The sequence below is a fragment of the Apium graveolens genome, chromosome 9, assembly GCF_009905375.1.
Source record: "Apium graveolens cultivar Ventura chromosome 9, ASM990537v1, whole genome shotgun sequence".
In the NCBI taxonomy this organism is placed as follows: domain Eukaryota; kingdom Viridiplantae; phylum Streptophyta; class Magnoliopsida; order Apiales; family Apiaceae; genus Apium; species Apium graveolens.
Window position 1 is genome coordinate 25,817,021 of NC_133655.1, and position 13,250 is coordinate 25,830,270.

The window sequence follows — 13,250 nt, forward strand, 5'->3', positions numbered from 1 at the left end:
CAAATCTTTGTAGCTTGCTAGCTTACAAGCTAACTACAAGGTTTAGCTTCCTTAGCACACTATTTTGCTAGCTAGCTCCATCCTATAGTTAGCTCACTATTTGATGAAGTAACCATGGTTACTTCCTTACAATGGTTTAGTTAGTGCGTTACGTTTATTTAATCGTTTACACGTTCGCTCGGTTACTTAAACGTTCTTCGTAATACTTATGCGTAAATGGTTCGCGATGTAATTCCTTTCGTATTTATTCCTTATATTTTTAATTATCCTACTTGAATGTAAATTCGTAGGGTTTTAATCTCGTAATTATATTATGATTCCCGTAATCCTCGATGAGTCGTAAATACGGTCGTTTTTCAAAGTTTGTTTTCTTCGAAAACTAATAGCGTTTATATACACTTATTTGATACGTATAGTCGTAATATCAACTCCGAAACTCATTTTCTCATGCACTACATAGTGTGGGCTCAAAAGTTTTTCCCGTCCGTCAGGGTTAATATTCATTTAAACGTTTTACAAGGTCTCAAAAATCCGAGTTATTACAAGGAGCCACTAGCACGTAAGACTGGAATCCTAGTCAGTCAGAGTTTTTTTATATTATTTTCTGAAAAATCAGGAAAAGGAAGGACAATTTCTAAAAATATTTTTCTTTAGGAAAAATAAAAAGAAAAATCCTGAAAGTTCAGGAAAATGAGGATTAACTCGAGAAAATAATTTTATGAGTATTTCCTTAAAAACTCATGAAAATGAAGTATAAATCCCAGAGGAAAGGATAAAATTTATGTGAATACTAGTAAAATTCCCAAAATTAAGGAAGAAAGTATAAATAAAATGGAATACATCTAAAGGTAAATTATTGGGTCAACAATAGACCGCGAAAAGTGAGATTCTGTAGTTATTAGCAATAGTAAATGGAAAAATAGGACCTATTCTATCCGTGGAGCTCAATCTGTTCCACCAAAAGGAACGAGTAATTATGAACGACCGTTGATTTCACAAGCTGTGAAAGGTATTTTTTTAACTTGATAAACCAATTCATTCTTTCTGATTCTTGACATTCTTGGAAAATAGTGCGATTCATATCTGATAAGATAGTAACTTTTTGTCATTGGATAAGCTTTAAGCTACCATAATATGATAAATAGCCTCAAATAAGGTAAATCGTTGCGAATGTGTGAGTCGCTCCACAATTCGCATTAAAAAATGATATCCTAACAAAGACAATAAAGGACTTAACTTCTACGAAACCTATAATAAGTTTCTCAAAAGTTAGGGGGCAAATAATAAAGAGTAAAAATAACCCTAATTGCGTAATTAATATCATATTAATTAAACCCGATTTGGTACAAAGATGAAGCCCAATTAATGAGGTCCAAAATCCTAAATACTTATGAATTAATAAATAGGATTAAAATTGAGCTTCCAAACAATATATAATTACATATATAATTCCTCGAGGATCGTCCTTTAAGAAACATTAATTGGTAATGAAGCTTCTTCCTGCATTGCAGGACTCCAAAGTTCATTCTACGTCTGAAACTTGTCCACCAAGTTTCCAAAACCTAACCTAATTCAAGGTTACCAACACCTATATAAGGGATCTTATCCCACAAATTAGAATACATTTTTTGACTTGATTCTTGACAAAACACAAGCTACGTAAGTATCTTGTGAAGATAAAATTGAGTCACGAAATACGAGAGTAGTCGATTAAGGTCTTGAACTCACCCTAATATTAAATATACCCTAGTTTTTTACCCATAACAGTTACGTTACTGATATGGCTAAATAAAACAGTTATCTTACCATGTTAATGTCACATCAAATTATTTTAACTCAAAAACATTTTTTATCATTACAGATTAAGAAAGAACAGACAAAATATATCGATAGCTGATTTTAGTAACTTGTTTGATACCATTTTCAGATTTGTGACCAACTTGATATATTCAACCCATTTTAATGACTCAGTTGATAATTAATGTGTCACTAAAGTCACCTTAATATATCAAGTTGGTTACTAATTGAAAAAAAATGTCAAGTGAAGAATGACCCGACCCGGCCACAAGTAAGTCGCAGAAATTAGTTACGTGCCTACTCCATTTGTTTTTCTTAATTTTCAATGACGTTGAATGTTGTTTTTTTTTTGACAAATGCAGAAAACTTTCATTAACTTCAATATAATACAGTCGGGACAAACCCCCAACTGTCGATACAACCAGGTGGTAAAACAAATATCATACTAAAAACAATTAGATGATTTATTTCCTGATCGTTTAACACATATTAATTTAAAAATTCTTGAAATTAAAAATGAAATCAAAGACATCCCGAGCAATCCAAATTGTACCAACATCTCTGAAAATAGCAACATCGCAATTGACCATATCACATAAAAACCATTGTTAGCCCAATGTTCAAAAACACCAATCACTGAGATTGGAGAAACGACACCACAACTATCTACTTGCCGGACACTGGCTATAGACATGCCGAAAACACCCCAGCTATCTACATGCCGGATACCAGTTATAGACATGCCGAAAGTGTAAACACGTGAAAGATGAACAATCTTTGGTTGTGAAAGGTGAGCTCTTGCAATAATCAACACCGCTCCATATTCGACGCAGGCTTTGCAGATCACCAAGAATATCAATAAACTCGTTATCAACCGATTCAACACAAAATAAACCCAACCATAATTAAACAAAAACATAACAAAACACTCCAAAGAGAGAGACAAAACACACACTTCAAAAGGAGAGACACACAAACACCCAAAAAATTGGGTTTTATTGAAGGGAAATTAATAAGGACAAAAGAGAATGAAGGGTTGGGGCTTTCCACTGGAGAAAACCAGTGGAAGCCCCTTGATTTACTTGAAAATAAACAAACCCTAGGAGAGGAGAGGAGAGGAGGGAGGCGGCTTGATTTACGTTGAAATACTTTATCCAGGACTTGTATTACTTTTATAATTTAGTTTATCTTTTATTTAACAATACTTATATTTTAGTGAACCTAATAATTGTCTTACTATACTTATTCTTATTTATGTAACTAGTTATCTTACTCTAATATTTATATATAATTATTTAATTTAGTTATGTTAACTTATAACTTAATTATCAAAAAATATCTATAATAAAAATAAGTATAAAAAGTATATAGAAATAATCCTTATATATCGTATGAGATATGGCATTGGCCAATTGTGTTTATCCGTTTGCAACAAAATATTTATGTGCATTATTATATATGTATTGTTTAAGAATGTGAACAGTGAACTATTGCAGTTTTCAAGTTATTGAACAATATCTCATTAATGCTGGAGTCATGGAGATCTAAATATATGTCTGCTCATCTTTCTACGTTTTGTAGAATTCAATTGTAAGTTTCCTTTAACTAATCAATTTAGTATTTTCATTGTTATTACAAGAGTAATTGGCAGTTTGTACCCTACTATTATTTTCATTTTTGCGATTTGGTCCTATATTATTTTTACTGTAAGTTTGCACCCTAAATAATTATTTTCGCTTCTTGTTGCACCCCATGGTCGCTTTTCCATCCAACTGTGTCGTTAACGTTAACGGGAATGGGGCCATTTTAGTCAATTACTAATTAAAAACAAAAAAAACAGATTGAAACAAACCAAAACATGATGATAACTCCACATCAACGACTCTCTCATTTCCATCCCCAAATCGAAACCCCTAATTTGTGAACCCTAGGCATCTGTGAGAAAATGAGAGGTCGTATGCGAGTAGTAAGTGATGATAACTTGAGAATAATAAGTTGGAATGAAGTTCCAGAGAATTATTGGCTGCAAGTGTTGGACAAAGGAGTTGAAATCCCAGTGATTGAAGCACCAATAATCGAAGATGATGCTGCAATACCAGAATATGGGGATAAATTTCTATTCCAAGTCCGGTTATAGTGTTTGTATAGTGTCGATTAAATACAATATGTTTGCTTGCATGATTTGTAGGGTTTCTATTGTTTATTGAACTATTGGTGGTCCCAAAATACTTTGTCATCTAGCAATTTCAGTTATCAGTTATACAAGTGGGGTTATTTTGTCATCTGAGTTTTTAGGGTTTTTTTGTCCAATTCGTGTTCTTTTTTAACTGTGATAATGTTTTTATGTTGTGATATTATTGTTTACATGTATACAAAATTGGTTTTTTTTTCTTCAGATTATTCACTTAATTTCTCCATTAAACTGTTATATGGGGGAGAGTTTAATCAAGATTTTACTGCGTACATTGACGGGGAATGCAAATTTTTTGATGTGTGCTCTCTTAGAAATTTTAGAATGGTTGATTTGGACTCAATGTGTAAGGAAATAGGCATAGGAGAGGGTTCATATGATCTGTGGTTTTCCCTTCCTGAGAGAGAGTTAAGTGTTGATAATATAAATCCATTAGATTTTGATGATGATGTTGGGATCATGTTGGATATGTTAGTTTACACTAAGTGCCTTCAAGTTTATACCACTGCCAAAGATAGTTATAGTGACTTGCTTGACTTTGATTTCACTCAATTTAACACTGATGAGAGAATACAAAGAGTTGAGAGTATGATTCAAGAGTGTCAAACTGAAGAAAAATAAGAAGAAGTGGGGAAAGATGACTGTGAGGGGGATGAAGAGAAAGATGATGTGAGTTTTAATGGAGATAGTTCAAATATGGATTCTAGTGAGAGTGAGGTTGAAATTAGTCCTAAAAAGAATAAGAAGAGAATACCACCTCACAATCCTCCTTTCAGAACCAGGAAAAGATGAAGATACTCAATGCTAAGGGTAATATCTAACTCTCCTTATCAAATTTTAGTCATTGTATTTTTATAAATTCTGCTTTTCAAATATGGTGCATTGTTTCCTAATAGGGCTTGTTCAAGAATACCGAGGACACTCCTGTAGTGCTTGATGAAGATGATGGTCCACCTGTAAGTCAGAGTAGTCAACCAAAGAAGAAAATTAAAAAAGGACAAGCACAGTCAAGTAAAAAAGGACAAACAGTTAGGGATGATGCATATGAAGGGGACAGAGAAGATTTTGAGGGTGATCATGTGACAGGGGTTGATGAGGAACAAGTGAGAACCAGTGCAGATTTAGGTGATGATGAAGGTTTGAATGCTGTTGAGGGTGATAGAGTTGAATGTGAAGAACCAAAAGTTGTTGATGAAGAAAGTTCTGAGGGTGGTTTTGACAGTACTGATGAGAGGATGGTTGTTGACTCCTGTGATGAGGTTGACACACAATTCTCCACTGATATGGATGACCCTAAGTTTGAGCTTGGTATGCTGTTTACAAGTGGTAAGGTGTTTAGAGCAGTAGTTAGAAAGTATGCAATCAAGAATCAGAGGGCTATTAGTCTTAGGAAGAATCAAACTGATAAGGTGAAATGGATGTGCTCACCTGGATGTGAATGGAAATGTTATGGTATAAAGCATAGAAGGACAGGCACCTTTCAGATAAAGACATTATGCAAGACACACTCTTGTAATCCAACATGGGAACAAAAGTGTATAACTTCTACATGGATTTTGAAATAGAGCAATGGAAATGGCTGGAACAGCAAGTCCTATGTGGAATGGTGGTCACAAATACCTAGTTACTATGTCAGAAGGTGGCCACCAAGTTGTTGTTGACTTGAAGCACCATATTTGTGCATGTAGAAAGTGGCAACTAACAGGTATACTGTGCTTCCACGCTTGTTCTTGTATATTTTTTCAAAAACAAAGCCCTTTAGAATACATGCATGAGTGTCACAACAAAGATTGGTACCTAAGGGTCCATAGCCATGTACTTGAACCATTAAATGGAGAGGAGTTTTGGGAGGAGACACATGAAACTCCCATCTTTCCTCCAAAACTAAGAGTGGCACCTGGTCGACCTAAAAAAAAAGAGAAACACAGCCACTGATGTTGTTGAGACAAGAGAAGATGACCCAACAATGTTAAAAAGGAGTGGCACAACAAATCAATGTGCTTGTTGTAAGGCTTTGGGGCACAACACAAGAACATGTGAAGCTAATGTATGTATCACTGTGCTTTTGGTTTATTTATGTAAATGGTCTGATTTTGGGACTAATTGGAGCTATATCATTGCCAGAAATTTGATGAGGAGAGAAAGAATAAAGAAGAAGGTGTGGAAGCAAGTACCTCAAAAGTTGCATCAAGATGTGGCAATTGCCAGGGCCATGGCCACAATAAAAGAACCTGCAAAAAGGTAATCTATTACAACTCAATTCATGTCTAAACACATCTGAAGTTAACAACTCATTTAATTGCATTATAGCCTTTTGTGGAGCCAAATAAGAAGGCAAAGAAAAAGCCAATAGTGGAGGCAAAGAAGAACCCAAAAAAGGAGGCAATGAAGGACCAAGCTGTGAAGGGAAGGAAGGAAGTCAGAAAGGAGTCAGATCTGGCTCCAAGGAAGGAGGTGCAAAACACACCCAAGAAGGCTAGGACCAATACAGATGCATCCAGTCATGGAGGAATTATCAAGCCCTTCAAGGCACCAAGCCCACGTATTGGGAAGAAGAAAATTTGGGTGTGCCGCCAGTCAAAGGTCGAAAGTTCACATCTTTGAAGAATTTGGAAGCAACAAGGCTTCATAAGAAGAAAAAATTGGGAAAGCAACAGAAGTGAAGAACCAATGTTAGATGAACATGCACCTACTTTTGTGCTCTTTTGTTAAGACCAAACATTAACGCTAGGTCCATTTGTAGTTTTATATGGCTGCAGTTTGGCGCAATGTTTTAAATATTATTGGATTCGGTTTGAAGTTAATGCTAATTGTTTCAAGTTTGTTTTCCTTTTTATTGCATTGTACAATTCAGTTGCATCCTAACATACAATTTTCACAACATACAAAAAACAGCTAAAAACTTGAGACTTAAGAATAATTTCATTATAAATCATCTATCATGACACATACATTTACTCCTTATCAGAACACAAATAAATGAAAATACATATCCATGTCAATATTAGAAAAGTCATGGTTTTGCTACACCATTTCCCCTTTCCTCTAATCTCCACAGCATTTTCATTCATCACTTCCAAATTCTTGATTTCTTCTTCGAGATTATTAATTCTTCGAATAAGTCCTGGAATGATAACTTGAGCACGGTGACACAAAGGGCCATCTACCCATTGGAAAAAATTGCACCTGCGATTCGAACATGCCAAGAAACGTCGACCCGCATTTGTCGTTGTCCAAGCCGTCTGTTGTGTTGCAAATTTTAGACAAGAACATCTTGTAGTCATTTCTTATGGCTGATTTGTTGAGAGTAAAGAGGTTAGGGCTGATTTGTTAAGAGAAGAAGAAGAACACAGATTGCACATAATGGAATAATGGAAAGGGGCTACATATATATATAGAAGAGATACACTGCAAAAGACTCGTTCAAATACGTTTTTCCCATTTTACCCCTTATCCCGTTAACTTTAACGTCACAGTTGGATGGAAAAGCGACCATGGGTTGCAAAAAGAAGCGAAAAAAATTGTTCGGGGTGCAAACTGACAGCAAAAATAATATAGGCCCAAATCGAAAAAATGAAAATAATAGTAGGGTACAAACTGCCAATTACTCTTATTACAATAATATATATGTACGTAGATGCACGTAGGAAGTCTAATGATTAGGAACCAGAGAGATCAACAACATCAGCTTCACCATAATTTGCTTGCTACACTGACATGTTGTATCAAAATATTTGAATAGTAAGTTGTATACCGTATACTATTGACTATATTTGTAGGTTGTGAACAGTGTTGTAAGAATAGAGGATCGGATGAAATCGTAGAGCTACTAATTGAAAATCGGGAGTTAATGATTCATCGAACTAAAAAACGGATATATTATTATATACAATTATATTATTATGATTATATTAGTTAACTATTAATATATATATATATTATATCGTAGTTTCTATAATTATTTATATTTAGATGAATATAGTATTTCAATTTTAATAAATAATTATACATACTTTGATAAAGAAAAAATTATAAAAATTAATCGAATTTCAAAAATTTAATCGGTCAGATACCTTGCAAAGGATTAATCAAAAATTAATTAATTAAATCGGAAATTATTAGAATACAATATTTAAAGATATTTAATACAATATTTTTTATTTGTAGAGATTTGTATATGTTTATTTTTTTTTAATATTTAAATACTTTTTGTCTAAATTATAATAATTATTTTAGTATTGTATTTGATAGGTGAACGGCTCAACCTAAATTTTATTTAAATTATAACTTTTTTTATTAGTATTGTCTTTTACGGGAGGGCGGATCAAACCAAACCTTTTCTAAATTTAAATAATTTTTTCATTAGTATTGTATTTGACAGGAATTTTATCTAAATTTTAATAATTTTTTCGTTACAATTGTGTTTGGGAGGGCGGCTCAAACTAATTTTTAATTAAATCATAATAAGTTTTTAAATACTTGACGGGAGAGCGCATCAAACTATTTTTTTTTTTTGCTAAATCTAATTTTTATTTATATTATAATATTATTTTATATTAGAATCTATCTAATTAATCTTTTTTTATTACAACAAGGGTTGTCCTAACAAAATCTCATAATTTGTATAATTATTATCGACTTAAGAATACCTAATATAAATTGGTATCATAAATAAAAATGTATCCACTTTGTTATATTATATATATAATAATAACATGTGTCAGCCTAACAAAACGTAATATAAAATGGGCAATAATTATGAATAACTTTTTTAATTGTAGTTCATATTTTTTTTAAATAATCTTTTTATTAATTTTTTCTTAAAAATTTGTTAGGGCCGTAGCGCCGCGCGGCTTTGTCGACTAGTAAATAAATAAATAAATAAAAAACTCCATGCGTAACACGAGAGCATCTAGATTTATCGTGACATGCACAGCCGTTACGGCGCGTGAAATGCAGATCCTTTAAAAAAAATCTTTTAGCAGTTGTCTTCTTTCTGTTTTCTCACTCACGCATCTCGAGGCACAGCTCTCTCTCTATAAATACCCCAACTAACACACACACAGAGCAGCCTCATTTAACAAACTCCTCTATTCAAAATCACGCATATACATACAACTATCTGTGTCTATTTATTCACCAACAATGTCGCCGACTAACTCTTCCGATGACGTGAAAGTTCACATTCCGACGATGGATTCCGATCGGAGCTCAGGCGAAGACCGTGAGTACGACGTGCATATCATCACTTCCGGCGGGCTGCGTATTCCGGCGCACTCCAGCGTTTTGGTAATAAATTGATTCGATTAAATTATTTAATATAATTGTAAAATGAAATTGAAAAGTGATTTAATTCGATTATGTAGATATATATGTGTTTATGTAAATGAATTTAAGTTTTTGATTTGTTTACTTTTAGGCGTCGGCTTCGCCGGTGTTTGAGAGCTTAATGGATAGTCCTAGAAAGCATCGGAGCTCCGAGAACACTATTCGGATTCTCGGCGTGCCAAATGATGCCGTTTCCGTGTTTGTTGGATTCCTCTATGCTGCCAGGTCAGTAGCCGTTGATTATTTTGTTACATATTTTATAATTATAGTAATTCGTGATTTGACAACTAGATCCATTAGATCAATTTCCAAGGGGTTAGGATTGTAATTTGAAATTAGCTGAATTTAATTAGTTGTGCTTCACTTGACTTGAATTTGTCAAATTTTGACTGAATAAAACTTGGCTCAGTTGATTAATGTACAAACAGAGGCTCAATTTTGATTTGTTGAATATAGATTGAAATTTAAACAAGAAATTTTGTTTGCTTATTTTATTAACTTACAACAATTTCGAGTATAACAAAGCCAATTGGTTACTGCTTGACCAGATGCGGCGATCTAAGACTCTACATTTTCGTTTCTATATGATATTAGTATATTCTTCTTTGCAAGTTAAATGCATCTAATTGTTTCTTGCTAGTGACAAATGGACAGGTTATAATTATTCTAATTTTTGTGTACTATGATACTTTGTCATATATTCTTTACACTTGTTTTCTATCATTTCAACTTTGTATTATATTAATAAATGATTCCGTTGTTTGCTACTAGCTCCCAGGACCCAGATATAACATGGCAACCAGATCCAATAGATCATTTTCTTAGGGCTAGGGTTGTAAATTGTAATTCTTTAGATTCATACTCTGTTTTGTTGGACTTAACACAAAATAAAAAAATTTAGACTCATATCTGTAAAATTTGACTCGCCCAATTAACGACACTTGATATTGTGTCTCAACACATTCATTATTTGAGCGTATACAAGAAAATTTTCTCTTTTAAGTTATCAACTCGACTCGAATACAATAAAAGAGAATGTACCTTTCACTTGACTCGGATCAGAACTCTTATAATTGTCTTTGTACATGATTTATTTTTTGTTTGTTCAATGTATCTAATTGTTTACTATGCAAGTGACAAATGACTATTTATGATTATATTTTTTGTACTCTGATACATTGTCAAAAGTTATTTACTTAGGTTTTTGTCTATGATGTCAATTTTCATTTTAATTTAATGAAATTTGATGGGATTAAGTTAAGGTAAAGAACATTAATTTTCAGATAATGCTTAAAATGCATTTCTAATTTCAGGTGTTCTGAGGAAGAAATGGAGAAATTTGGGATTCATTTACTAGCTCTGTCTCACGTGTACTTGGTACCACAGCTGAAGCAAAGGTGCACCAAGGCATTGGCTCAACGATTGACAATTGAAAATGTGGTGGATGTTCTTCAACTCGCTAGACTTTGTGATGCACCTGATCTTTACCTTAAATCCATGAAGCTGATATCTGAAAAGTTCAAGGCTGTTGAGCATACTGAAGGATGGCAATTCCTGCAAGAAAATGACCCATATCTCGAGCTTGAAATTCTACACTTCATTGATGAGGCTGAACTGGTAAATTTACTAAGAAAATCCTTGAAGATTTAAAGTTTAAAGTTGTATACTATTCGAATATGATTTTGGCACAAATGAACTGCTACTAATATGCAATAATTGTTGGCTGGTGGGTTATCAATTTGAATAATTGGTACAATGAAGCATATTCCTAATATATCAAAGTTACTGGGGTGATAAGCAGCTAATTTTCGTTATTTATTGAAACTATAGAGGAAAAAGAAGACAAAGAAGCGTAGAGAAGAGCAGAGCTTGTATCTACAGCTTAGTGAAGCCATGGAATGTTTGGAACATATCTGTACAGAAGGCTGTACGAGTGTTAGACCACACGACATAGAACCAAGTAAGAACAAGGGTCCATGTAGCAAATTCGCGACGTGTGAAGGCCTCCAGCATTCGATCAAACATTTTGCTACGTGTGAGAAAAAGGTTAATGGAGGGTGCTTGAGGTGCAAGAGGTTTTGGCAGATCCTTAAACTTCACTCCTCCATATGTGAGCAACCTGATACATGCAAAGTTCCCCTATGCAGGTAAGATTAATTTTATATCCCTGTAATATGTTATTCAAAATTATTTTCATTTGCCTTTTATTGTTAATATTTTTCTACTATAGAATGAATTTTGTTAATAGTAATTTCATTAACCTGAAAAAATATAATGAGAGAACTCACGAAGTCGACCTACAATTGTTCGCTTTCCAAATGCTTATATGCAAACTTGACAAGAAATGACCTATCAACTTTACTGGCACCTAGTTGCCGAAAGCTCTTCAATAATCTGGTGGGACATGGGACAGGAGTTTTGCTTGTAAGAATTTTCATGAACTCTTATGAATTAATTGTGCAGTGGGGTAGCTGATTGTTTGTCTGTATTCATTCATTCATAAGCGGGTTGTTGATATGCCATATAGTCGTCCTGATATTTTGAAACCTTTGACAAGTGGCTATCAAAATTCTAATCTTAATTATCATTGTTGATGTGTCATATAGTTCTCCTGATATTTTTGAAACCTTTGACAAGTGGCTATAAGTGCTAATCTTAATTATCAGGAATATCTGGTCAACTATTTGTACAGAAGATGCTAAAAATATTGTCAGTCATAATATAATCTTGGACTGGTGTTTCAGCTCTCAGTTTATATGCCCTGATATTTTTATGTACAACACTTTATAGTGGAATATGGGTGTTGATATTTACGAGTTGTGTTATGTCAAACAGGCAATTTAAAATGAAAACCCAATCAGATAAGAAGGTAGAGGATGTAACAAGGTGGAAATTATTAGCCAAAAAAGTAGTGTCTGCCAGAATCATATCTTCATTGTCTGTTTCGAAGAGGAAGAGAGAAGAAGAGCCAAGGGGGATGGACATACATAATGGTGATCATTTTGCAACTAGAAGCTTCACAATATGACGTTAAAGCAGCTAGTAATGTTCCAACGTTTAATCACAAAGAATCACTAAAGACTTAAGATTCAGATTCCATTTGCTCTCTGATTCTGTTTTTGTACGAAGTCTTGTTTTTTCCCCTGCTTTTGAAGTTGGTTTCAATGTAAATGAAATCGGTTTACATTCTGGTCAAGGGAGTCGTATAGGAGTTGGCCCAAATATCTCATTTCTTAGATGAGTTGGTCACGGTCTAGTTCTTAAACCTTGTCAGTGTATCCTTCCCTCCGTGGTTGATGGTAAACATAGTTTTATTTTGTATGCCGTTAAACTACATGTAAAAACTAAAAAGGAGTTTCCAGAATATTTATCTTCTTTTATCCCCAAGTGATTGAGTAATTTATTTAAATTGTCTGTAGTTTACAGTTTTAATTTTAGATTAACTGAAGTTAACTTTAGTAAATAAATCATTGTTCAAAATCGTAAATGATAGTTGTTTTTTGCTCTTCTATCTCTTCCCACCCCCCTTTCATTTACCCTAGCCGCTTGTTTTCTCCCTCTGCCCCTGCCTCACTCCCACCTCTGTTCTTCCTTTGAATTGCATTTCTACTTAACTTTGTCTCTCCTCTGCCATCTCACTCCCTTGTTCTCTTTGATGCCACTGTGTCGGATTCATGCACCATATTCTTGGATTTTCATTAATCCTGTGGATATGCTTAATATCCACCAAGAGGTTAAGGTCGTCGGCTTAGTGACTGTTAGCTTTAAAGAGATTTTCTCCGGCAAGATTGAATGTTTGCAATTGGTAATGAGATGACCGATATTAATATCAATTCAACAAGTGCTCCCCATGAAACAGACCTTGGCTCCGTTCGCACTCAGTTACGGTTTACGGATTTCAAAAATAGGGTCATGGGATTTAGATACCGGGGGT

The 13,250-nt window shown here is 33.9% G+C and overlaps 1 protein-coding gene across 1 annotated transcript; it reads left to right on the plus strand.

Moving 5' to 3' along the window:
• The first annotated feature begins 9,006 nt into the window (after positions 1-9,006).
• LOC141686667 (BTB/POZ and TAZ domain-containing protein 1-like) lies at positions 9,007-12,506 on the plus strand. The gene is made up of 5 exons (XM_074491709.1): positions 9,007-9,277; positions 9,408-9,541; positions 10,630-10,933; positions 11,147-11,463; positions 12,152-12,506. Exons 1-5 carry the CDS (start codon positions 9,134-9,136, stop codon positions 12,342-12,344), a joined length of 1,092 nt encoding a protein of 363 aa, XP_074347810.1. The 5' UTR covers positions 9,007-9,133; the 3' UTR covers positions 12,345-12,506.
• The last annotated feature ends 744 nt before the right edge of the window (positions 12,507-13,250 follow it).

What these genes read in the sequence shown, in the direction of transcription:
- LOC141686667 (XM_074491709.1), top strand. Translation starts at nt 9,134, where the DNA reads ATGTCGCCGACTAACTCTTCCGATGACGTGAAAGTTCACATTCCGACG. An exon ending in CGGCGCACTCCAGCGTTTTG is followed by an intron (nt 9,278 to 9,407) that starts GTAATAAATTGA and finishes GTTTACTTTTAG; the next exon opens with GCGTCGGCTTCGCCGGTGTT. An exon ending in TGCAAAGTTCCCCTATGCAG is followed by an intron (nt 11,464 to 12,151) that starts GTAAGATTAATT and finishes TATGTCAAACAG; the next exon opens with GCAATTTAAAATGAAAACCC.